General features: G+C 44.8%; 1 protein-coding gene across 5 annotated transcripts in view; it reads left to right on the plus strand.

Moving 5' to 3' along the window:
- Positions 1-26,982, plus strand: part of LOC147627793 (protein CHROMATIN REMODELING 5-like) — a 109,517-nt gene that overhangs the window by 19,167 nt on the left and 63,368 nt on the right. For all 5 annotated transcript variants that reach the window (XM_086814766.1, XM_086814769.1, XM_086814768.1 and 2 more), the window contains exons 5-15: positions 10,043-10,261; positions 11,699-11,782; positions 12,270-12,329; positions 12,523-12,626; positions 25,146-25,197; positions 25,310-25,373; positions 25,471-25,564; positions 25,679-25,766; positions 26,030-26,164; positions 26,598-26,789; positions 26,893-26,960. In XM_086814766.1, the coding sequence (XP_086670892.1) occupies positions 10,043-10,261; positions 11,699-11,782; positions 12,270-12,329; positions 12,523-12,626; positions 25,146-25,197; positions 25,310-25,373; positions 25,471-25,564; positions 25,679-25,766; positions 26,030-26,164; positions 26,598-26,789; positions 26,893-26,960 (1,160 nt within the window). The remainder of the gene's footprint in view (positions 1-10,042; positions 10,262-11,698; positions 11,783-12,269; positions 12,330-12,522; positions 12,627-25,145; positions 25,198-25,309; positions 25,374-25,470; positions 25,565-25,678; positions 25,767-26,029; positions 26,165-26,597; positions 26,790-26,892; positions 26,961-26,982) is intronic.

A 26,982-nucleotide genomic window follows, 5' to 3' on the forward strand; every position in this document is an offset into this window, starting at 1 on the left:
CGGTATACATGGCATGCAGATGGGGAGACTCCCCCCGTTTCAATATTGTAGAGGCCCCCTCCTTTGCTCTCAGGGTCATCAGGAAGGACATTGTGATACGAGATACTTACGTGCTCTGTCATGGCCCTGTGAAAATGGAACAGCACAAGTGTGGGCATGGTGGTTGCAGAGTCAGAATATTGAATGATTCACATGGGGGGTGCCCGGACAGAGTTAAAGATGTGTGGACATCCCTAGGTGTGAAGGGGGGAACTAGAACATTAAACTTTTAATGTTTATTAAAGTTGCCCCTAGGCCTTAGTGGCCCCTAGGGACTTTTAAAGTTTGGGGCCCTAGGATTTTTATGGGGAGGAGGCCACTCCACGTTTGGGAGTGTGTGTTTCTCTCTCCTCCCCCTCTCTCTAGCTTTTGGGGAAAAGAGTCGTGGGGCAAACTTGCATGTTCTCAAGCGTGGAAAAGCTGAGAAGGAGGGGGCGGTTGCTGAAGACTGGTTTGCTGCTGTTTTTCTGAGTGCAAGCCAGCCGTACAGCACTGTACGGCCAGATCTGCTGCAAGTACTCTCTCTCTCTCTCTCTCTCTGGGACTGGCGGCGCACAGGAATTGCTGCGTGTACATCTGCTGCTGCAGGCGACTGTACGGACAGGCTGCTGGTTCAGGTACAGTCGTACAGTACTGTACGACTGCCGTACAGTGTACGGACAGGGCTGACACAGGCTGTGCTGGACTGAACTGAACTGCAGTGGGCGGCGCTGGACAGGTCTGGCTGCGCAAGTTCAGGCGAGTACAAGTGTGGACAGCAGGCGGCGTTTGCAAGTACAACTCCTGGCACGTATCCCGAGGTAGTACAGACGGGTACGAGGCTGTTTTTCAGATCTGTACATTCAAAGACAACATAGAAGTGAACACAAGGTGGAGGGTACAGACAAGTGCGTGCATGCGTGTGAAGCAGGATTGTGGAAACAAGTGCCGGCAAGTACAGATTGGTACCGTTGCTTCCTCCAGTGCTGATTCACGAGCTGAATTTGGTAAGCTCTGCTTTTGTTCATCTATCTCTCTTTCTACTGCTTGATGTCTGTTGCAGATATGAGCTATCTGGCCCCTTGTGAGAGGAGGGGTATGGCAGATTGACAAGGGTTGAGACAGAGTTTGGACAGTATATGTATGTATGAGCTGAGATGTTGAATCATGCACTTGAGTTATGCCAGATGTATGCTCATGGTTGCCCTGCTTAGTGGTCTTGGCTGATCAGAGGGAGACACAGTGTGATTGTGAAACACAGATCTGTGTGCATAGATCCTCTGTGCTAAGAGGTATTGTGGGCCGTCAGATTGGACATACAGGTGTAATCTCTTGGCTGATTTTTGTTGTACTCAGCCATTCATATTTTTGGAATTGAATAAAGAAATACCGCAAGGGGCGCCAAGCTTTGGGACCAACAGGTGTCGCTTTGTTTTCAGATTTGGGCACTCTAGCTCCAATCTGTTTTGTTTTCACATCTAGACTACAAGTGGACGGATGACTGCTAGTCTACCGCACTCTGGTTTCTATCAGAGGCCGGTTTCAAGGTTCCGTCCCCGGGACCAATCATCAACTTTCTGAAGGGGGTGAGCTCGTGGTTGCTTTGAAGAAAGCCATCGCTGAAAATTCAGTAAACATGTCAGATACAGAGGATGAGTACTTCTATCATGAAGAGGAAGACCAAGAGACTTCTCCTGAGAGAGATGTATCTGAGGATATTTTTGCAGAACAGGCTGCAGATGTTGAGCCTTATGAGGATGTAACACAGCCTGAAGATGTACATGGTAAAGAGGATGATGATGCTCGGTTCAAAGATCGTTTGGCTAGTGTTATGGATACTTTTATGCAGCTCACACAGAGTGAGAGATTTGCTGAATTTATGAGATCTCGCACAGAGCCCGAGAAAAAGACGAAGAAGGTTCGTTCTAAGAATCTTCCACAGGGTCATAGTGGTGCCATCCCACAGGAACTATCTTTTGGTTAGTTTCCGAATATGCAGCATGCTTATGGTGCAAACTCTCAGAGTTCCTTCTATGGACAGCCACCTATTCCTCAGCAGAATATGCATCCAGGTTATTTTGGTGGTGGCTCGGTGTTCCAATCTATGACTGGGGGTTACCCTCAGGGAGGCATGGGTATGCACGGGCCTTTTGGAGCCAATTTTCAGCCTGGTATGCAGGGGAATATGTATGGTGGTATGCAGTCCGGTATGGCTGGAAATATGTTTGGAAGCATGCAACCTGGGATGCAAGGCAATATGTTTGGTGGTATGCAGCCAGGTATGCATAATGGAATGTTTGGAAACATGGCTGGTATGTATGGTATGCCTGGTGTGGGAATGGGAAATGTTGACCCAATGATGGGTATGAATGTTAGGGGCAGCAATCTTGCGAAGCCACTTCCATATGATAATCTAACGCCTATGGGAAAGGCGAAGGATTACAAGGAAGGGGGAGCTGCAGTGAAGTTTGACACATTCAGTGGGGCCAAGGATAAACTTAAAGCACTTACCTTTTTACAGCAGTTTGATGCTGCTTTTTCTGGTGGGAATTACACAGAGTCCTCTAAGGTGAGGAAAGCTGCCACTTTTCTCAAGGACAATGCTTTGCAGTGGTGGTCTACTCTTCTTTTGCAGGGTATAGCACCCACTACATGGGTCCAATTCAAACAGGTTTTCTCTTCCGTATGGCTCACATCTACATTTGAGGTGGATGTTATGACCGCATGGCACAAATTGGATGCTTCAAAGTGTGATAGTTTGGAGGATTATAACAAGAAGTTTTGGGAAGCATTACTCCCAGTGACTTCTTATCGTGCGGTGCCACTGTCTGAGCAGGTAGAGAAGTATTGTTGTGGGCTGTCCAAAGAGGTGCGAGATTATTGTATAAAGACAAGAGTAACGAACATGTCACAGATGATTGAAAATGCTATGACAGCTAATGCGTTACTCACTGGTGGTTCATCTGGGTTTAAAGGCAATAAGAAATTGAGCAAGAAAGCTGAAAAATTCGGGCATGCTTCTCGTGATGCTAAAGGGTCTTCAGAGACGAAGTATAAGAAGTTGCCAATGCCCAAGAGGACTTCTGAGGAAAGACAGGCTTTGAGAGATGCTCGTAAGTGTTTTTACTGTACTGAAGAGGGGCATATGTCATTCAATTGTCCCAAAAGAAAGTCCCAAAAGGACTGTGACAATAAAGGAGAGCCCAAGCCAAAGAAACAAAAGCCTTCTGCAGGCTTAGTTCCTGATCTTGTGGGGGAACAGCCAGGTGGTGAAGCTACAGAGTTGTGCAGGGCATGGGGCAAAGTGAGAGATCAGAATGCTTTGATCTTCTTTGACACAGGTGCTAGAGACAACTTCATTTCACCAGATTTGGCTGGCCGATTGGGGATTCGTGCAGAGGAGATGGGGCCGTTACATGAGGCTAATATGGCTTGTCCAGGGTATGCAGAACCCGTTACTCCTATCATTGGGAAGCTTCGGCTTCATTTGCAGGGTTATGTGGACAGCGAAGAGTTCTTCATCATGCCTTTGGATGGCTGTGATGTTTTGTTGGGGATGCCATAGTGCCACAGGGTACATGCGGTGGGGTGGATACTTACAATAGGAAAATCACTCTGACTCATAGAGAGAAAGAGCATGTATTGGATGTAAAACTCAAAGGGGAATCTGTTCCTATTGTATCCGCTTCTGCGATTTCATCAGTAATGAAAAAGCATCTTTCCGCGTACTTGATTTATGTAAAGGATGCACAGGATGATGAGTCTAAGTCTAATTTGTCTATGTTAGATAAGGACAGGACTGATTTCTTATGTGGGTTTCAAGACTGTTTTTCTGAGTCATTGCCAGGAGAACTTCCTCCTGAGAGGCCAGAAGATCATGCCATAGATCTAATTCCTGGTAGTACTCCACCGAATAGACCGCCGTACCATGTTAGTGCAGCCCAACAGGAAGAGATTATGAGTCAGGTGCAGAAGCTTTTGAATAAAGGGTTGATACAGCCTAGCTCATCACCCTTTTGCTCACCTGTGCTCTTAGTGCAGAAGAAGGATGGTACTTGGCGCATGTGTATTGATTACATGGCGCTGAACAAGAATACCATTAAGAATCGATTTCCCATACCGAGGATCGATGACATCTTGGACCGCTTACAGGGCTCCACAGTGTTTAGTCGTATTGACTTGAAAAGCGGGTATCATCAGATACGCATTAGACCCGAGGATGTGCATAAGACAGCATTCCGAACCACGTTTGGATTGTATGAGTTCTTGGTTATGCCCTTTGGTTTGACAAATGCGCCTGCCACATTTAACAGAATGATGGACAGGATTTTTAGGCCTCATAGAGAGTTTGTGGGCACATTCTTTGATGATATGATTGTGCATTCACAAACTGAGGAAGAGCATAGAAGGCATTTGGCCATTGTGTTTGTAGAACTCAGAAACCATCGGTTGGTTGTTAATGGCAAGAAGAGTGAGTTCTTTTTGCAAGAGATACATTTCTTGGGGCATATTGTGTCTGCGCATGGAGTCCGTATGGATCCAGCAAAGGTTGAAGCAATACTTAATTGGCCAGCTTTGAGGACTGTGCATGATGTACGCAGTTTTCTAGGATTGTGTTCCTATTACAGGCGTTACATACGGCACTTTGCTGAAATTGCTTCGCCTCTTCATGCTTTGACGAAGAAGGCAACTCCGTTTAGATGGGTTGATCGGGAAATTACAGCATTCAAAAAGCTCAAAGAAAGGCTTACTTCGGACCCAGTATTGGTGTTACCGGACCTCCGAAAGGCTTTTGTTGTCCAGTGTGATGCATGTGGAAGTAGCATTGGTGCAGTTCTCATGCAAGAGGGACATGTGATAGCCTATGAGAGTAGAATATTGCAAGATGCTGAGAAGCATTTACAGGTTTATGAGAAAGAGATGTTGGCTGTAATTCACGCTCTTTCTACATGGAAACACTACTTGCTTGGGGCTGATTTTACAGTACAGACAGATCATCAGACCTTGCGTTATTTCCTCACGCAGACTAAGCTTTCAGAGAAGCATATGCGTTGGGCAAACTTTTTGTCAATGTTTCACTTCCAGATTGTGCATGTGGAAGGCAAGAAGAATGTAGTGGCAGATGCTTTGTCACGCAAGCCACAGGTCTCTGCAGTTTCACTTGCTTATCATCATGAGCTTGATGAAATGAAAGAGCAGTATGCCCATGATGAGGACTTTGAAAGGTTGTATGATTAGATGTCTGAGGGTCAGCGGCATGAGCACTATACTCTCAGAGATGGGTTTTTATTGATGCATGGCAGACTGTGTGTTACCAGGCCATTGCGACTCAAGGTTATGATTGAAAGTCATGCTCCACCGTATGCAGGTCATAGAGGTATTGACGCCACGGTAAAAGCAGTGGAGACTTTCTTTTATTGGCCAACCTTGAGAAGAGATGTTGATGCCTTTGTGAGGCAATGCATCGTATGTCAGAAGGTAAAGTTTGACCGTCAGAAGACACCAGGGTTATTACAGTCTTTACCTATTCCGGATAGACCTTGGGAGAGCATTGCCATGGATTTTGTATTTGATCTTCCAGGGACACAAACGGGAAATGATGGCATCTGGACAATCATATACAAGTTCAGTAAGCAGGCTCATTTCATTCCCGTGCGTAAGACGATCAAAGTGGATCATATGGTGAAGTTGTTCATGGCGAACATCTTCAAGTATCATGGATTGCCTACGTCTATCATTAGTGATCGTGATCCACGGATGACGAGTTTGTTCTGGAGAGGGTTATTTGACAACATGGGTACAACTCTCAAGTTTTCATCGTCATTTCATCCACAGACAGATGGTCAGTCAGAAGAGGCTAACTCTACAGTGTTGGATCTTCTCAAGTGTTATGTGTCAGAGCACAAGCAACAATGGGAAAAGTATCTTCCTTTGGTGGAGTTTGCATATAACAACACTGTACATACCTCGACAGGCAAGGCGCCTTTTGAGATTGTAGAAGGAGGGAAGAAGGTACCACCCATTTTGCATACAAAGGATAAGATCTTTGAGGCTGATCAGTATGTGGAGAGCTTGGATGAAGCTTATCGGAGAGTTAAGTTGGCCCTCGAGAAAACTCAGCAGAAGCAAAAGAAAGCCGCAGACCGTCACAGACGTGATTTACAGTTTGCATTGGGTGATTGGGTTCTTTTGCGCTTTGAAAAGGCTAGACTCAAGAAGATGAAGGGTAAAGAGCGCTTATTCCCTAAATTGAGCATGCGATATTATGGGCCTTTTCAGGTTTTGGAAAAGATTGGCGAGGTAGCCTATCGTTTGAAGTTACCAGATCACTGGAGGATTCATAATGCTTTTCACGTGAGTCTTCTTAGACCTTTCCGTGGGGATGTGCCTGAGGATGTATCAGATGAGGCTCAGCCGGAAGTTGAGGAATTTGATGAGGTTTTGATTCCAGAGCAGATACTGGCACATAAAGAAAGGAAGGTACGAGGTAAAGTTTCCCGTCGTTATCTTGTGAAGTTCAAGAACTATTCACCGATGGATGTGAAGTGGATGGAGGAAGGTGACTTAACAGATTCACCTCAGGTTTTGCAGCTTTATCTCGATGCCTTTGAGTTAGAGCCGACTCTTATTGTGGCTCATTCAAGTTCAGCAGAGCATGGGTCTGGAGCATTACCTGATGCTCAAGAGGGGGGTAGCACCTCCACTCCCTTGATACAGACAAGCTCAGATGACATCTAGAGGTCGCTTGGTGCAGTTTTTATCTCACCCGAAGGTACTGAGGCTGACAGTATATCTGTTTATGGGACTTCTATGATATATGTGTACTAGTCACCTGGAATTTTGTGGATATGTATGGTTCACAGTGGTATACAACTTGCACCATTACTATGCCATTGGTTTGTAGTGAATGTTGATACATGTGCATGGCTTAGAGAGATTGGGACGCTGATCTTGCCATATTGTATATTTCACTTTGGATATTTTGCTGTATCACCAGAATGCAATTGAGGACGCTTGCCATTTTTCAAGAGGGGGGTATGTCATGGCCCTGTGAAAATGGAACAGCACAAGTGTGGGCATGGTGGTTGCAGAGTCAGAATATTGAATGATTCACATGGGGGGTGCCTGGACAGAGTTAAAGATGTGTGGACATCCCTAGGTGTGAAGAGGGGAACTAGAACATTAAACTTTTAATGTTTATTAAAGTTGCCCCTAGGCCTTAGTGGCCCCTAGGGACTTTTAAAGTTTGGGGCCCTAGGATTTTTATGGGGAGGAGGCCACTCCACTTTTGGGAGTGTGTGTTTCTCTCTCCTCCCCCTCTCTCTAGCTTTTGGGGAAAAGAGTCGTGGGGCAAACTTGCATGTTCTCAAGCGTGGAAAAGCTGAGAAGGAGGAGGTGGCTGCTGAAGATTGGTTTGCTGCTGTTTTTCTGAGTGCAACCAGCCGTACAGCATTGTACGGCCAGATCTGCTGCAAGTACTCTCTCTCTCTCTCTCTGGGACTGGCGGTGCACAGGAATTGCTGCGTGTACATCTGCTGCTGCAGGCGACTGTACGGACAGGCTGCTGGTTCAGGTACAGTCGTACAGTACTGTATGACTGCCGTACAGTGTACGGACAGGGCTGACACAGGCTGCGCTGGACTGAACTGCAGTAGGCGGCGCTGGACAGGTCTGGCTGCGCAAGTTCAGGCGAGTACAAGTGTGGACAGCAGGCGGCGTTTGCAAGTACAACTCCTGGCACGTATCCCGAGGTAGTACAGACGGGTACGGGGCTGTTTTTCAGATCTGTACATTCAAAGACAGCATAGAAGTGAACACAAGGTGGAGGGTACAGACAAGTGCGTGCATGCGTGTGAAGCAGGATTGTGGAAACAAGTGCCGGCGAGTACAGATTGGTACCGTTGCTTCCTCCAGTGCTGATTCACGAGCTGAATTTGGTAAGCTCCGCTTTTGTTCATCTATCTCTCTTTCTATTGCTTGATGTCTGTTGCAGATATGAGCTATCTGGCCCCTTGTGAGAGGAGGGGTATGGCAGATTGACAAGGGTTGAGACAGAGTTTGGACAGTATATGTATGTATGAGCTGAGATGTTGAATCATGCACTTGAGTTATGCCAGATGTATGCTCATGGTTGCCCTGCTTAGTGGTCTTGGCTGATCAGAGGGAGACACAGTGTGATTGTGAAACACAGATCTGTGTGCATAGATCCTCTGTGTTAAGAGGTATTGTGGGCCGTCAGATTGGACATACAGGTGTAATCTCTTGGCTGATTTTTGTTGTACTCAGCCATTCATATTTTTGGAATTGAATAAAGAAATACCGCAAGGGGCGCCAAGCTTTGGGGCCAACAGGTGTCGCTTTGTTTTCAGATTTGGGCACTCTAGCTCCAATCTGTTTTGTTTTCACATCTAGACTACAAGTGGACGGGTGACTGCTAGTCTACCGCACTCTGGTTTCTATCAGAGGCCGGTTTCAAGCTCACTCGTTCAACTAATGGGGACGAAGACGGTCTTCTACTGTAATCATCTTTTTCGCTTGACAGATACCCTTGGCTCGCCCTAGAGTCCTCGAGACAGTTGGCACTAGATGGAGACATGAAGTGCTGGTATGCATAGGTGAGCACTTGGGTTGGTATACATGGCTGCAGATGGGGGCACTCCTCCCGTTTCAGTACGATAAGAGGGCCCCTCCTTTGCTCTCAGGGTCATTAGGAAGGACATTGTGATACTGGATACTTAGAGGATTTGGCGTTCACTTGTTCAACCCCTGGGGACGAAGACGGTCTTGTTCAGAGATCATCTTCTTTGCTTAACAGAGGACGGTTTCATCATATGCCCACGCTACATGGACACACATCTGTCATTTGGGGCACGATGTGTGATTGGATAGATGCGCACCTCATCCCATCAATTGAGAGTGGAGATATCCAGATATGGGCCGGGGGTAGCTGCACTAGAGGATAGGATATGCTAGCTTTGCCATACAGAGGTCGAGACAGAGACCCACTATATATGCGGATTCCTGGTATACTATGAGGTCAAGGGTAGGTTCCACTAATGGATTTGGACCACTTTCGAGGATCATTGATTTCCTAGACCAGAGATGCGTGAGGCTCTTCCTTCTGGAGCTCCGCTGACACAAGGAGTTCTTATTGTGGCCCAGAGCAGCTGCACCCGCTCAAGGACCAACACAGAGAGCTCTCACCATTGACTTCTTCCAGATTTGAGCTCCAAGAGCAGATCCACCCACTGCACTTGACCTCCAAGTTGATGCAGGAGCTTGGCCGAGAGGAGTGACACTAGAGAGAGCCATTGAGTTATGTAGAGCCTGACGCCCCCGACCCCATGGCCCTTGCCCACGCTCGCATCACCATAGGAGGATCAGAGCCATCATTTCCCACCAACTCAAGGCTTTCTCCTATTAACTCAGCTTTACTACATTGGGTACCATGATGCAGCATCCTATGCAGTATATTTTAGGGTGATGTGAGAGTTGACGCTCTTTGTATTGGGATCAGCTTTGGCATTTCAGCTCTTGTTCCTTTCTTTTATTTTTAGTACCCATGATGATGTATTCCATGGACATGATGTAATCTTTTGGTCTCGTAGGTCATTTTGACCTTTTGTAGATGTTAATATAACTTTCTTAGTTACTTTCTCGCAGTGTTCTTGTTAAGAATCATTTAGTACTTATATGTTGGAGCCTGGAGGAGTCCTTTGAGATGAAAAGCCACATTGTTTTTGTAAATAATTGGAAGGATTGCCTAATTTGTAGTTCAAGCTGCCACCTCTAAATTTAAGAACCTTTGATTCTGATTCAGTTGTGTTTTGAGTAACACTGATGGCTTGATTGGGTTCTCATGAAGTCAACGTCACACAGGCTCAAGAGTTGCGAAATAATCTGAAACTTTTGATGGATATTTCAATCATTTCATTAAAAAAAAACCTTCTACAGTTTTTTGTTGATGCAAGATTGTTCCGGAAAATTAATACATAACTTGATTTTTTTTTTTGATTTTATGAAGTTTGAGGATGTTGAAGAAGAAGATGGAGATGCAATAGAAAGGGTTGTATGGCATCAGTGGAAGCGAACATCCAATGTGGAGTTGGATAAAGGCAGACAACCAGTGCTGGATATGGATTCCTTTGCAGATTTGAGGTGGGAAGATCAGGAGTTTTATATAAAATGGAAGGGCCAATCTTATCTTCATTGCCAATGGCAGACACTTTCAGAGCTTTCACAGGTGCTTACAATACCTTTGACATATTCTGCATATACCAGTCTGGTTCTGAAAGACAACACAAGGAAATATGCTTGTTTTTTCTGGGGTTTTGCATGGTGAAATGGCTCTAAAGTACTTGTTGCATGTTGTTTGTTGTGAGATTTGTCTTCCTTTTTATGGGTCCCTGTGCATGGGCAGGCGGGCCTTTGACCCCGGCCTGTGCCCGCACGCTCATTGTGCATACCATGTGTATTTTCTGAATAGTTCCCATAGATTATATCTTTGGTTTCCAGAGGATGGTAATACAATCATCTCCTCTCTTCTCCTCCATCTCTCTCTGTCTCTCACACACACCCCCACACACCCCCACACGGGTGGCAAGGCATGATGTGACGATTGTGATGCAAAACTAGCCAGTCCATCTGTAGATACTCGAGAAGAGGTTCACGTTGTGTAGCCAAACCTAACATGCTCCCACAGGAGGTTGAACAAACTGCTATCCTCAGAATTCTTTGTGCAGCACAACAAACCAAATTCTCCTTTTTACAATTTCGAGCAATTTGTAGAATGGGTGATTTGATACATGTAAAGGATTACCATTTATTTTGGACACCTGCATGCATTTGGTTAGTTATTGTGCTCTTCAAGAAAAGAATTAGAAGGCATGCCTTTTCTCAAGTGGTTCTAAAATGTAGGTTGCATGGAACTTGGAAATTTCTCCTCTCTAGTCTTTTTCACTCAAAATTAACATGCCATATGAAAACTTTTTTTACTCCCTAGTTAGGGTCACATTAACTTTGTGAATTGAAAAGAATCAAATGAGCAATGCATGTGCAAGAGTTCTTTTGCATGGGGGTCAGTATCAGGTGTAGGGGAGGAGGTTCTCGGATAATGTTTTCTACTGCTTGTCTGACCTGCCCGGTCCCTTTATAAAACTGCCCGGCCACCTGCCCGTGCTATTGGGCCTGCCTAGAAGGGTCCAAATCTGCCCGAAACAGCTGCATCTTGCCTTCTACTTGCTCTGACCTGATGTCTGGTGCCCGACACATGGGCGCAAAAGGCTGACAGACATCTGTACATACATCAAGTGTGTTACAACCGTGCAGGGTTCATGCACTGGGTTTTGCTTGTACCTACCCAAGCCTACCCTAATGGTGGCGACTAGCCTGACGTGTCCTTGGACAACAGGGCACGTCACTAACCCAAAAATACTGCAGTTCAGAATTGCAATCCTTAGTGTTTCTGTGGTCCCAGTTCTTAGTGTTTTTTTAGTCCCTTTAATCTCGCCATATATATTTTTGCTTATCTCACCATCACTAAAGACTATTTATGCAAGGCAGCATTACAAAATTTATTGAATTTAATTGTGTTTAGCTTAAACACATTTTTTTTTTTTTTGCCCTTGCACTTGGTTGGTTTTGAGAGAGAGAGAGTCTTACCATTGGTCTTCTCGTGCAGTTAAGCGGCTTCAAAAAGGTCCTTAATTATACAAAGAGAGTTGAGGAAGAAAGGAACAAGAGGCGAGCCCTCTCACGCGAAGAGGTGATACCATCACACTGATTTTTTAGATGGGATACTCGGAGATGGTGTTAGTAGCATGTTTCTAGTTTTTGGTGATAACCAATGGAAGCTTTGTTTTACCCAAATACTTGAAAGATGATATTAAGGGCCCTTTTCTAGTTTGTTGTGATAACCTTTGGAAGCTTTGTATTACTCAAAGTACTTCACGTTCACACATTTGACATTTTTTAAATTTGATTCAGCCTGGGATTAAAGTTTTTAATAACTTCCAGCAAAATCTAGATAAAACTAACAGGGACATTTTGCAATCTTAGTCATAGGCCTTGTCAGCATGTTCAACTACTCAAAAGATATAGATTTTATTTTTTTCTTGGTGTTATGACTCAATCCAATTAAATATGGGAATTGGCTTTTAAGCAAGTGGTCATGCATGGAAAATTTCCTATTCCACTAAGAGCCACAGTTTTGAATCATATATTGTATGACAGATTACTTGATGGTTTCACAGGCAGAAGTGCATGACGTTAGCAAGGAAATGGAGCTAGATTTGTTGAAGCAGTATCGTCAGGTGTGATAACCTGTTTCCTACAATGATGTAAACCATTACATTTTGTCTTACTGTCTGATTAACGACTCGTTCAGACACCTGCTTTGGTGTATCATGGACCAGAAATACTACCTATCAACTTCTTTACAATAACTCAATGTATGAAAATTTAATGTCTTTGAGGGTCTAAGAGTTGTTGGTCTTTTTTTTTTAGGTAGAAAGGGTGTTTGCTGACAAAACCTTACACAATGACATGGGGGAGGAGTTTCAAGAATACTTTGTGAAATGGAAGGGTCTTTCATATTCAGAATCAACATGGTAATTTTTTACTGGCGTCTACTTACTCTAATCTTTCTGTGAGTATATATGGAATATACTTTGGATGGTTTAACTTGTTTTATGTGGTTTTGAAGCTTTTCAGTAGTAGTACTAGTGTTGGGCAAATGATACAAGCCTTTTTCTGCAACTCTTTAGTTTGCAAGCTAGTTCTTTCCCCCATAGGTGTACAAATAATTAGTTTGAGTTGGTATTTAAAAAAATTCTTTCACAGTGCGAGAATGGATGTATTCATGAATTACTTTACTGAACACATTCCTTGGGCATGTCTGGCATGGAAGGAGTTCATCTCCTTTCATATCAAGACTTTAAAGAGAGCTTCTGGCTGTACGCTCTCTCCTTCAAAAATTTCTATTGATAAATTGAAGATTACTCCATGCATTAACTTGTCAAATTCTGACACTAACTATGATCAAGAGAGAAATATTACAGAGCCCCAAGAAAAAAGGAAGTATCGCCACTTGGGGGCTTGATAACACTAGTGGATACCAAGGATGCCTTTCTAAGAGAAAAGGAGGCTTTTCTACCAATCTAGAGAAAGACTTCCTGCCACTTTGAAATAGCCATTGAGATACCATGCTTCTGAAAAGTCACTCCTTTCCCCACTCTGGTAATGAAAGGAGAGTACTGCATTATATCACATAAGAAAGTATGGTGATTTTTCTTGCATGATCATAGGAGGGGAGGTGGTCTTTGTTTTAAGATGATTGTCTTTTGAAAAAGGGTTTTTAAACCATGAGAAGGGGAGGTCGTGATTTTCTTGCATGGATAGAGGAGTTGCAGAGTCATTTCGTTCTTTGTATGGAGGAGGCTGGAGGGGATCTTGTCATGACAATATCAGCTGTTTTGGGTAAAGCTTCGGTGAGAGATGAGAGAGCAGCGAAGGAGAGTTTTGATCTGTTTTACGGAAGAGAAGAGGAGTTGGTGGAGAGGAGATATCTTATCGGGTCTTGAGAGAGTTTGAAATACTGTCGATGAAGGAGGCATGAATGTTTAATGCGGTGAGTTGTTGCAGAAGTGATCCTATTGTGCTGAGCAGGGAAATAGGTGCCTTCTTCATGATGAGGAAAAGGAAGACAATTTTTAGCATAACTTGTCCACACACATACTTTTTGGCATGGTTTCTTGCTTCTCCAACTCTTGGACCAGTCGGCAAATGAGTGCTACACTGCTGTCCAGCCCTTGGGAGTCCTCAGCTGCTCTCTCTTGGATATGTACCCGCTGAAAATGCTTTGGAGCATTTCTATTGCTGACAATTTGATCAAAAACTGATTTCTTCTTTCAAATTCAGAAAATTCAATAGTAAGAGCTTCTTCAAGTTCTCTTTACCTACTCTACATCTGCATGCTTGACCATTAAGGTCTTTTATGACTCGGCTTGGCACACACATGCTTGTGTATGGATGCCACTGGAGCATAGCTGCTTGTGGCAAGTCAGAGGGGATTGGGGAGGGAAGTTCTTCATGAAAAAAAGTATGGAATCAACCCCTACTTCGACAAAACATGTTTGCAAAATGTTTTCATTGCATGGATGTCATTGGAAATTTGGCATGTGATGCCCATGAAGCTTGTATCTTGAGAAATCCTTGATAATACAATCATATTACAAGGGGGCAGCCTTCCGGTCCTATTACAATGTCATTTGAATTTCAGCATTGCTATCTCATTTGGTTTTGTGTCGTTTCATCTTGTTTAATAGTATTAATAGTTTAAGTGTGTGTTAAGATTGCGCTCAACCCTTTTTGGGACAATTACATTGGTATCAGAGCTTAGGATCTTCCTCCTTTCTGTGTGGAAGACGATCCTTATCTTGCATACACTAAGTGTTAGTGCTTTTAAACATTATGGCAAGCCATATAGGTAGTGGAGTGGATGTATACTCAAGAAGGTAAGCTTGTGGAGAATAGGTTATCAAAGATGTACACCATGGAACCCATGCAAATGATGGACACTATTCTGAAAATGTATCTCGTGCATTCCATGGTGATTATGCACATGAGGGATAGCCATCTTATAGTGAAGGGAAAGCCCGTGGTGATTATGTAAATGAGGGAGAGTTGTCCCGAATGAACTTAATGCTATGCATGCTGAGATGGAAAATCTCAAGAGACAGCTAGGTGAGAAAGATGCCCAATTGAAGAGTTTGCATGAAGATCCAGAAGTTAAGAAGGTATTGGATGCACAAAGGCACTCAGCTTTTGTGAATGATGCATCGGAAACTATTGCACTAGAATTAGCTGTCAAACCAAAAGAGATGGCACTTTGTGCTTAGACATGTTGGCATGTACATGAAGAGGACTGCTGCACATTAGTGGTTGGCCGAGAAGCCTTTCGGCAACACCATTGCTACATGGGCTGAATTCAAAAGAAAATTTTATACTTAGTTTCTGCCTCCCAATTTTGTGAAGAACATACACAAAAAGTGGAATTGTTTGGGCTAGAAAGAAGGGGAATCAATCACTTCTTATGTATCAAACTTTTGGAAGGTACTATCGGAAGTGATTCCCTTTATGAAGATAGATGAAGAGGAATGAGTTGGGGCTGCCACCCATCTTCCAAAATGCACTTGAAATCTATCCCAATCAAACTCTACAACTCATAAATTCAGCTTTAGCCATCGAGCAACTCAATGTCAGATGGGTGCAACCAAAGATTGACCTAAGCATGGGAAAAGGGAAGGACAAAGCTGGTTTTAGCATGCAAAAAGGTGGACAGCCACCAAAAAGGGACTTCAAGGATGCCGAAAGTGTTCCAAAAGCTGAAAATACACGAGAAGAAGCCATGGAACAAGAGGAGCACTTATGGGTTATCTCAGCAGCAAAGGGCGCAATACATGCGAGAGGGAAAATGCTTTAAATGTGGTAGTAAAGATTACATATCATGCCAATGTACAAGTAAAGACAAGAAAGTAGATGAGCCTAAAGTGCATGTGAGTATGATGCCTGATGTGCAAGGCAATACGGGTCAATGCAAGCAAGGATAGAGTAGCATGCAAATCATGGGGACAACTTAAAGATTATTTCGTCTTCATGTTTGATGCATCAGTAAAACAATCTCTATACTCACTTAGAAAAGTCAGCTTATCACGAGTAAGAGAAAGGAGATGAAGTTGTCGAGTGAAATGCCTTCTTTATGGCCAGAGGATCATCGTATTGATTTGGTGCCAAGTTCACCTCCTAATAGGCCGGCATATCATTTGAGTGCTTACCAACAAGAGGAGATTATGAAACAAGTTGGTGAACTCTTAGAGAGGAGAAATTGGATGGATTGTTATGTTTTAGTCTCATTGATCTCAAGATTGGTTATTATTAGGTGAGAGTGATGCCTCAAGATGTACACAAGACAGTCTTTCGTACATCTTTGGGTCTCTGAGTATTTGGTTATGCCATGCTTTGGCTACCTCGAATTGAATGATGGACTGAATTTTTAGAAATCATAGAGCATTTATAGTTGTCCTTTTCGATGACATTTTAGTGTTTTTGAAGGATGAGGAATATTATAAGACGCACTTGAAATTTGTGTTTGATGAATGTGTCAGAATATGCAGCGGAAATGACAACCAAACTTGGGTAGACAAGAGCAAGTAGACTGCAGAAAATAATCAGCACAAGAAACACAGAGAGATAGGTGTGTAAACTCTTCTCTATACACAAGATCCCGAAAAACTGAATGAGAAAGTGGTGGGGGCTGAGGGGCAATATATACATCTCCATGTGAGCAGTCGGCCAGCTCCAGAAGGTGCCCACGACTGTGAAAAATACCCACGACTGCTGAAAATAGCAGTCGGCCAGCTACAGATGCCTACGCCTAGTCAGAACAGGTCGGCCAGCAGCCCAGATGCACACGACTGAGGAAAGTCCAGTCGGCCAGCATTGGGATGCTCCTGGCATCACTTGGCAGCCCTCCAGCCACTAGGAAAAAATGGGAAAAAATACGGGGAGTGTGGAAAAATGATATACGGGCGGGCACACCCACAACAGAGGCCCTGGTGTATACAAATAGATAGGAGATGACTTCTAACACCCCCTCTCAGCTCCTGGCTGTGTAACCAACCCCAGGGAGCTGGAGTGCCGCCTGAGCGTAGCCTGAGGTAGAGACTTCGTGAAGAGGTCCGCCGCATTGTCCTCCGTCGAACAATAAAGTAACAAGATGTCACCCGCCAAGATCTTCTCACGTACAAAGTGATACTGTATCTCTATATGCTTGGTCCGGGCATGGAAGACCGGGTTCCGAGCAATAGCTATACAACTCTGGTTATCACACTGGATGACTGTGGGCTCCATTTGTGGAAACCCCATCTCGCCTAGCAGCCTCCGTAGCCATACAACCTCACAAGCAGCACCACAAGCAGCCCGATACTCTGCCTCTGTCCAAGAAAGGGCAATAGTTGGCTGCTTCTTGCTGCTCCAAGAAACTGCTCCTGAGTTGAGGGTAAACGTGTATCCTGAAGTAGATCTCCTCGTGTCTGGATCTCCTCCCCAATCTGAGTCACTCCAACCTTGGAGCTTGACTCCATTCCCTCCTGTGTAAAGGAGTCCCAGATCCTTCGTACTCTGCAGATACCGCAAGATCCGCAATCCTGTGTCCCAATGAGTCTTCAATGGCGTCTGCATAAAAGAGCTCAACAGCCCCACGGACAAGCTCAAGTCCAATCTGGTGTTCAGCAACCAGATCAATGAACCAACCAACTTCCGGTACTGCGAGGCATCAACTGGCTCACAAGGATCTGTAACGGTTAACTTTGTGTTCGGGTCCATCGGCGAAGTAATAGGCTTGCAGTTCTCCATCCCAAAGGCCTCAAGCAACTCATGAACATACCGCTGCTGAGAGACAAAAAACCCTCTCTGGGTCTGCCAGAGCTCCAATCCCAAGAAGAAGTGGAGTAAGCCTAAGTCGGTCATCTCAAACTCCTTTGACAAGGCAGCCTTCGTCACTCCAATGTGCTCCACATGACCGCCGATGAGAATGAGATCATCCACATAAAGGATGATAAGTGTGACCATGCCGCGTTCTCGAAAGAGATACAGGTTCGGATCTGCAACCGATCTCTGAAATCCAGTCCGAATAAAGAAGGAATCAATCTTCTGATTCCAAGCCCTGGGAGCCTGCTTAAGACCATACAAGGCCTTACGTAACCTGTAAACCATCCCTTCCGATCCTGGAACAATAAAGCCTGGAGGCTGCTCAACGTACACCTCCTTCTGCAGGTCACCATTAAGGAACGCCGATTTTACATCCATCTGGTACACGGGCCACCTCTGAGAAGAAGCAAGGGCTAGAACGGTCCGAATCGTGGTCATCCGCGCTGTCGGTGCAAAGGTATCCTCGTAGTCGATGCCTGGCCGCTGAGCATAACCCTTAGCCACGAGCCTGGCTTTGTGTTTGTCCACCGACCCATCAGCCGCGTACTTGGTCTTAAAGACCCATTTGACACCAATGACTGACCGCTTCGACGGCCTCGGTACCAACTCCCAAGTGTTGTTCTTCTCGATGGCATCAAGTTCCACCTGCATGGCTTCCCTCCAAGTATCCTGTGAAAGGGCTTCCTTTACGGAAGTGGGCTCCTTATCCCGCATGATACGAGACATAAGAGCATAGTTCACCTAAAGAAGCTCCGCCGTGTTGCTTTTATCTCGAACTCGATGTGATCTTCGAGGGCCGTCCTCTGTGGTCCACTCGGAGGGTAGCTCCGTGACACCTGACTCCCGAAGGGTGTCTAACAACCACCTAGGTACTCGAACAGATCGTGGAGCCTCCTGCGATCGCGGGGGCTCAACTCCAGCTGCGGGCTCAACCTCCTGTGATGACTTAGGTGGATCAACTGGAGTGGTAGACTGGGAATCATCATCAGACTCCTCTGGATCTCCAAGAAGTGGCGGCTCCTCGACAGTGGATGCTGGAACATGCTCGTCAAAGACCACATCCCGACTGACAACAATCTCGTTCCTCTCTGGATCATACAACCTGTATCCCTTGGAAAGAGAGTTATACCCCACAAATACTAGCTTGCGGGACTTGGTGTCAAGCTTCCCCCTCTGCTTCTTCGGAATATGTACATACGTGTCACTCCCAAAGACACGGAAGTGCGAGACATCGGGTTTCCTGCCAAAATAAGCCTCAAATGGAGTCATATGGGGTACAGAAGTCGTCGGAGAGCGGTTAATGGTATGGACAGCTGTTGCCACAGCCTCACCCCAAAGTGGACGAGGAAGATCTCGATGCTCCAGCATGGTCCTCGCCATCTCCACCACAGTCCTGTTCTTACGTTCAACAACTCCATTCTCCGAAGGCGATCCTGCCAATTCCCTCTTGATGCCATGATCTGCACAAAACCGGAAAAATACAGTCGAGGAGAATTCACCTCCTTTGTCAGCCCTGAGAGTCTTGACCTGGAATCCAGACTCTTTCTCCACCATCACGTGCCAATCCTTGAACCGAGCAAAAGCCTGGTCCTTCTGTGAAAGAAAGTAGACCCACGTGAATCTGGTACAATCATCAACAAGCAGCATGAAGTAGAGAGATCCTCCCAAGGATGGTATCTGCTGTGGTCCACACAAGTCAGTGTGAATCAACTCCAATGGTTTCGAAGCCCGCCTGGAAGCCTGCTTTGGAAAGGATTCCCTGTGCTGCTTACCACGTATGCAAGAACTGCAGCGTCCTTGCCTATTACCAACATCTGGCAAGCCAACCACCATCTGGTCCCGGAAGGCGCGCCGCAAAGCATCCACATTTAAGTGGCCAAAACGAAAGTGCCACAAATCTCCGACCTGAGAGCCTGTCAGTGAGGAGAGTGCAGAGAGCTTGTAGATGCCGTTCTCCACACTGCCTTCCCAAACAACTTTGCTTGTCTCACGGTCCCTTAGAGCAACTGAATGCTCCTCAAATTCCACCCGAAAGCCAGTCTTGCATACCTCATGCACTGACAAAAGATGAAAGCCCAGAGCAGGGACATAAAGAACACGGGAAGCATGCTTGCCCCCCTTGTCGTCGGGAATAATCTCCATCCGGCCCTCACTATGAATCGGAATAGTGGAGTTATCGCCAATAAAGATACGACCTGACTGCCGTTTCAAATCCAGAAAGAAGTCACGGGATGGAGTCATGTGCCTGGAAGCACCACTGTCGAGAATCCATTCCCGGGTATCCTTCGCGGTGAAGCCAACTGCCTCCTCGCTCGAAGATGATGAATCATCGGAGTCCACCATCTCCAAGTGCACAAATGCCGGAGTCTTCGCAGCTGAGGCTGAGGAATCAGCACTCTTCCCTGTCCGCTTAGGGCACTTCCTCTAGTAGTGGCCTTTCTCGCCACAATCATTACACGATCTTTCGGCCTTTAGCTTCTCTCGTTCTGGATCAGGCTTCTTCTCAGAAGACTTCTCCGGTGAAGCCTTCCCTTTGCCCTTGTTGGTATTACGGCCTTTCGACCGTTGGCCAGTTAAGGCCTCCGAACCTCCGCCGTGAGGAGGGTTCGTGAAACGTTCCTCTTGGTCCAAGACCATTGGCACAAGCTCCTCCCAAGTAATGGTGCTGAGCCTGCCACTTGTGATCAACGAGGAATAGAAAGCGGAATACTGACCAGGCAAGTGGGAAAGTAATGTGATGGCCATGTCTTCGGATGATATCTCTTTCCCAGCTTGAAGGACTTCTTGCTGAAGGGCCTGCAGCTTGTTAATGTGTTCCCGCATCGTCGAAGACTTTGCAGGGTTCATAACCCGCATCTGCACTTCCAAGGATATCCGCTTCATGGGTGACACCCTGTTGTACAAAGAAGCCAAGTGCTCCCATATGCCTCTCGCCAGCGTCATGTGCTTCACATGGTTGATCACCTGTGGTGTGCAATTGAGGAATATAAACGACCGGACCCTGGCGTTGACACGGTCCCACATGTGTGCCTGTGCCTCTCGGTCCTTCCTGGTCGATAATAACTCCCCTTCCTCAGCTTCCGGCCGTGGCACCCCTATGATAATAAAATTAGCAATCATATGACTCCAGAACTGACTCCATCATGACCTTCCAGATGCCGTAATTGGAACCGTCCAACTGACGATCCACTGGGAACGTGGGGAGAGTCGGAATCTTCACGTGCTTCTGAGCCATCTCGAGTAAATCTGCCATCTCGAAGAGTAACCTGAAAGGGTGGGTGGGTGGGAAAAATCTGAAAATCTGAAAATATGCAAGTGGCTGTCCAGCCCCTTTGCCCGCCTTCCTCTTGCACCTTCACTTCCCGTTCAGCCCGAAACAGTCCACCGATCAGCAACCTGTTGCTCCCCCTCTTGCTCAGAAAAACGCCCAAGATCTCCTAGAGCCTAGGGCTCTGATACCATGTCAGAATATGCAGCGGAAATGACAACCAAACTTGGGTAGACAAGAGCAAGTAGACTGCAAAAAATAATCAGCACAAGAAACACAGAGAGATAGGTGTGTAAACTCTTCTCTATACACAAGATCCCGAAAAACTGAATGAGAAAGTGGTGGGGGCTGAGGGGCAATATATACATCTCCATGTGAGCAGTCGGCCAGCTCCAGAATGTGCCCACGACTGTGAAAAATGCCCACGACTGCTGAAAATAGCAGTCGGCCAGCTACATATGCCTACGCCTAGTCAGAACAGGTCGGCCAACAGCCCAGATGCACACGACTGAGGAAAGTCCAGTCGGCCAGCATTGGGATGCTCCTGGCATCACCTGGTAGCCCTCTAGCCACTAGGAAAAAATGGGAAAAATAGGGAAAAAATACGGGGAGAGTGGAAAAATGATATACGGGCGGGCACACCCACAACAGAGGCCCTGGTGTATACAAATAGACAGGAGATGACTTCTAACAGAATGAGGAAACATAAGCGTATGATTAATAGCAAAAAGAGTAATTTTTTCCTCTAGAAGACTCACTATCTTGGACACATGGTGTCAAAAGATGGCATGTGAATGGATCCTGCAAAGATCCAAGTCATTAAGGATTGGCTGGAACTTAAATCCATACATGAAGTTCGTAGTTTCCTTGGTTCATGCTCATATTACAGGAGGTTCATGTCTCATTTTGCAATGATATTGCATGAACTTACCAAGAAAAGAGCTATGTTTAAATGGTCAAAATCTGAAATTGATGCTTTTCTTAAGCTCAAGAGCGCCATTACATTGGGAGCAGCTTTGGTGATTCCTGATTTACAAAAGCCATTCGGTGTTGAATGTGATGCATGTTGCATATGAGAGCAGAAAGTTGCACAATGCCGAGCTTTCGTTGTAGTTCATGCGCTTATAGTATGGAAACACTACTTATTGGGAGCTGAATTTACAATCAAGACCGATCACCAAAGTTTGTGGTATTTTGTGATGCCTGTGTAGTTTCAAACATGAGATGAAAAGTTTTGGATGCTCCTCATGCAAGACATAAAGGGATTTTGCCTACCAGTCAAATGATTGAGAGGTATTTCTTTTGGCCGGGCATGAGAAGAGACAGAGAGGCTTATGTACATGCATGCATCACTTGTCAAAAGCTGAAATTTGATAAGCAAAAGACTCCCGGTTTGCTCCAGTATTTACTAGCTCCGAACTAGCCATGGGAAAGCATTACCATGAATTTTATCGTGGATTTGTCTCGTGCACATGATGGCAATGATACAATATGGACCATTGTGGACATGTTTAGCAAGCAAACTCACGTCTTGCTTGCGAGAAAGACCATAAAAGCTGGGCATATGGTTAGAATCTTTATGTCACATATGTTTAAGCATCATGGAATGCCCAAATCAATTGTGGGGGATAGAGATCCCAGGACGAGTCTCTTTTGGAGAGCTCTTTTTTTTTTTTTCAATATGGACACTAAGCTCAATTTTTCATTAACTTATCATCCTCAAACGGATGGACAAAGTGAAGCTGCAAATTCAGCCTTGTTAGATTTGCTTAAATGGTTTGTGGCTGATTAGAAAAGTTCTTGGGAGAAGTGTTTGCCACTTGGAATTTGTCTCTTGCGCAAATATGTGGGACTGGAGCCTAGAGAGCCACTAAATGGATGGATGAGGTATACTTCTAGGAGTATCCACAGCTACTTGGATATTTGTCTCTTGCGCAAATATGTGGGACTGGAGCCTAGAGAGCCGCTAAATGGATGGATGAGGTATACTTCTAGGAGTATCTCAGTTACTTGGAAGCTTTTTAGTTGCGGTCAACCGTTTACAAGCCAGGGGAGATGTGACTAGTTGGGCATTCTCTACGCTTTCAGATCTATGGACGGGCTTCATAGTGTGGACATGACACCTCATGGCAGGGGACTTACGTCTACACCTAGGGTCATGTGGACTGGCACTTCATGGTAGGGGATTGATGTCTACACTAAGAGCTAGTAGGTTGGATACGAGAGGATGGGGATTTTAATTGGTGCCCATATCCAGATTATGGTATTCTAGTTGGCCTGGGGACGTAATGTCTACTCTCGGAATGATCGCCTACTGCAAGCTAAATGAAAGGGAGATTGATCAATACATTCTTATGCATGGCATACTTGCATGCCTAGAATTGTTTTCGCAGGAAATGTTTTATTGCTTGCAAGATCTGTGTGTGTAGTTTACAGGCAGGGGACGCCCACTTGGGAACCGTGCACGTGAATCTATATTTTGATCTCGCTTGTGGGTTGTAGACAAGTGGTAGGTGTGACTTTAAACTCCCCTTCGCCCCTTTCCCTTTCCCCCTTCTTTTCTGTCCTGTTTTTCGACCTCATTTGAGGGATGTACAGGTTGCTCCACTTGCATATTTGCATTGAAACATGTTTCATATATATATATATGTGTGTGTGTGTGTGTGTGTGTGTGTGTGTGTGTGTGTGCTGATATATATATTTTTTTGGGGTGGACCTTTTTGACCTCAGTTTCAGAGACTAGATGACCCCATTATGAGCCCCAATCCGGGACATGTCAGGACCGAGCTACGTAGGTCAGTCTCCACAGCCATAGAGAGTTTGCATGTGTCAGTCCCCTCACCCACTTGGAGAATTCATCCGATAGGTGCATGTATAGGTCAACCTGAGCTTAGGTCTTTGCATTAGCAAACATATAGACTAGTAGTTTCATGAAGAGCATGCCTATGGGTGAGCCAAAGGCCAACCCATAGCATGGCCAGCCCATGGGATGAGTTGGTACCCGGTCGGCAGCCATCAACTACTGGCAGACAGCATAAAGAACCATATACTTCAGGTCGGCCAGCATTAGGGATGGATAGGGCATGGAACAGACAGTCGAACAGCAGCAAAGGAGGCATCAGGAATGTCATGCGCAGCATTAAATGCTGTACTAAGGCATTTTTTGTCCAGTTAAAACAGGCCGACAGCTGTTCTACTGGCCGACCAGCAGCAGACAAGCATATATAAGCAGGCATATTATATTCAGCATAAATCATCCCATCACAAGTTCATCTACAATAGTGGAGTGTGCCTAGAGCCACAGGCTTTCTTGTGCATACTTGCAGCATTGAGCACCTCAGTGTGATTCAATCCCAAGGCTTCCTCGAAGAGTTTCTTCAGCATTCAGCCATATATGTGCATCCCTCAGTTTTGGGCTTGCATAGTGGTCATTGAAGAGCTATTCAAAGGACCTTGGACAGCATCTGGATCAGCTTGCGTTCGGTCTACTTTGTCCTTGCGTTTGGCAGTCCTCAGTCATCATTCATATTCATTGCAAAAGTTCTTCAAAGAAATATAAGCAAATACTCTTGCGTGCCGGAGGGGGCTGGCGGGGGGGGGGGGGGGGGGGGGGGATGTGGGGCTTCAGTGGGTAATTGGGACCCGATACTGTGTTGATTGTATCTTCCTTCTCTCTTATCTTCTCTCTCAAGTAAAGTGGAATTGCATAAACTCACGGGTATAAAGAAGGCTTTGTTGCGGGTTACGACGATCAACCTATTGCATGGTACGAGAACACCGAGACTTTTAGATATGTTCCTTTGGAACTTGAGACGGTTCTTGATCAGCGTACTAGATGGTCCAAAAATACCATTTATTATGACTATCTGATCAAGTGCAAGGGGCAGTCTGAAGTCGAGGCTACTTGGAAAAGTGCTTGGGGATAATGATTGCACAACATACCCGTTTCCATGAGTTAGGCCTGTGACAACTTCAGCAGCCTCAAAACTATCTTATGGGCTAGACTACATCAAGACCCACACTGATAGCCCATGTGATTCTAGTCTGCTCCTTCCCAATTGAAACCTGATTTTTAGGGCTAATTTCATTCACCGTTCCTGATCATTCCTAGTATCATGTAGCTGATCTAGTGTTGCATTCTTATCAAGGTGGTGATAACAATGGGCAGGTGTACCATGTCATACCACTAACATCATGACGTGTTTTAGAAGAAATGGATGGCATTGATGCACATCTTTGCCATATTATCTACGCTTGTAGTTACTATCTGCTGTCATAGCATCTATTTTACTTGATGCACAACAGAGAGTTTGGGAAAATCTGAACTTTTGTCTATATGACTATTTACAAAGTTGCATATTTTCTGTTACAGGGAAAAGGATGATGTTATTTCTTTCGCTCAAGTTGCAATAGATGAACATAAGGTATTTTGTACTATGTTCTTTTGTTAAAGCTGAAATATTTGGTTTCAATGAGGTCTTGAGTCTTGGTAAAATCATGAATCTGACCTGTGTATATCGGTAAATGTTTGCGTAGACTCGGGAAGCTGCAGTAACAGTGCAAGGAAAGCTGGTTGAATCTCAAAGAAAGAAAGGGAAAGGTGGTCCGCTCTGTTTTGAATGAGCTATGAAAAATTCTTTACTAAGAAAAGATCTTTTCACTATTTGCCATGTTCTGAGTGTGAAAGTTCATTGCAGCCACTTTGAGAAAGTTTGAAGATCAGCCTGAGTGGTTGAAAGGTGGCAAGCTACGCGATTATCAACTCGAGGGGTTAAATTTTTTGATGAACAGGTCTACATTTTGCATGGACTAAATTTTCAAATCAATTTGCCCTGTTTTCAAAACATTAGTGTTTTGCCTTTGTGATCCATGCCGATTTCTCATTATTCTGTCTGTCTTTACCAGTTGGAAAAACGACACCAATGTTATCCTTGCTGATGAGATGGGCCTTGGAAAGACTGTCCAGTCTGTTTCTATGGTTGGATTTTTGCAGGTAGATTATGCTTTATAAGAAATCGATGTCTTTTAACTTCTGCTGGAAGAAACAACTATTTTTGACAGGCATTCGTGAAGATAAAGGAACGACAGCTTTAGTGAATGTTCTGTGCAAATCTATGATGAGGCTTTGAGCTAGTGTTAGAAATTTGGGCACCTTAAAAACTTTTTTTTTTTTGTTGGGCACTCTTATTATGGCATCAAAAGCTATTGTTTAAGGCTCAAGCTGCAAGAGCTAATTTTAATTCTGGTGCTTCGCAGAATTCACAACAAATACCTGGTCCTTTTCTTGTGGTTGTTCCTCTTTCGACAATCACAAATTGGGCAAAAGAATTCCGAAAGTGGCTGCCAGACATGAATGTTGTGGTGTATGTTGGTAACCGTGCAAGTCGTGAGGTACACAAGTGAGGTAGTGTCATTGGTAAAGTGAATCATGTATGGATCTTCTGTGTTGTTGCTGTGTTACATTTCTTAAAAAAGAGTGTTGCTTTTGGTAGCTCTTGTGTGCAACTTTTAAATTATGGTATTTTCTTTTTAAGCGGACTGCATCACCGATTACAAATAGTGTCTAGGTAGATCCATGCATCTGTTTGTTGAAAAGATCTGTGCTAATGGCATTGTTGCTTGATAAGGGTACTGTGGTAGCAGTGGCATAGGGTCATGCAATGCACTTTATTTGTCTATACATTTTGAAAGATTGTCCGACCATTTCTGTTTTTGACATGTTTTGGGGCGTCTATTCTCTCTAAATGTGAACCTACAGTCGTCATTCAAGTTGTAATTTCTGGGGATATATGCAACTTACAGTACATTTGTTGTGGTGGAGCAGGTATGCCAGAATTATGAGTTTTATAACCAGAAAAACAGCGGCCGTCCGATCAAATTCAACACGTTATTGACCACATATGAGGTCGTGTTGAAGGACAAAGCAGTCCTATCAAAGATAAAGTGGATCTATTTGATGGTTGATGAGGCACATCGACTAAAAAATTGTGAAGCATCTTTGTACACAACGCTTTCTGTAAGTGCAAATGCTGTTCAAAGGGTATTTAGTAGAACTGGTACTTTCTACGCAACACCTTCATGCTATGCCCTGTTGGTGTGTTGAGTTTTTTTTTTTGCAGGAGTTTAGTACAAAGAACAAACTTCTTATCACTGGAACACCTTTACAGAATAGTGTTGAAGAACTGTGGTACGTCCTCCTACTTTCTTGT

Source organism: Cibotium barometz, chromosome 20, assembly GCF_041138505.1.
Source record: "Cibotium barometz isolate CiBa-2024 chromosome 20, ASM4113850v1, whole genome shotgun sequence".
NCBI lineage: Eukaryota > Viridiplantae > Streptophyta > Polypodiopsida > Cyatheales > Cibotiaceae > Cibotium > Cibotium barometz.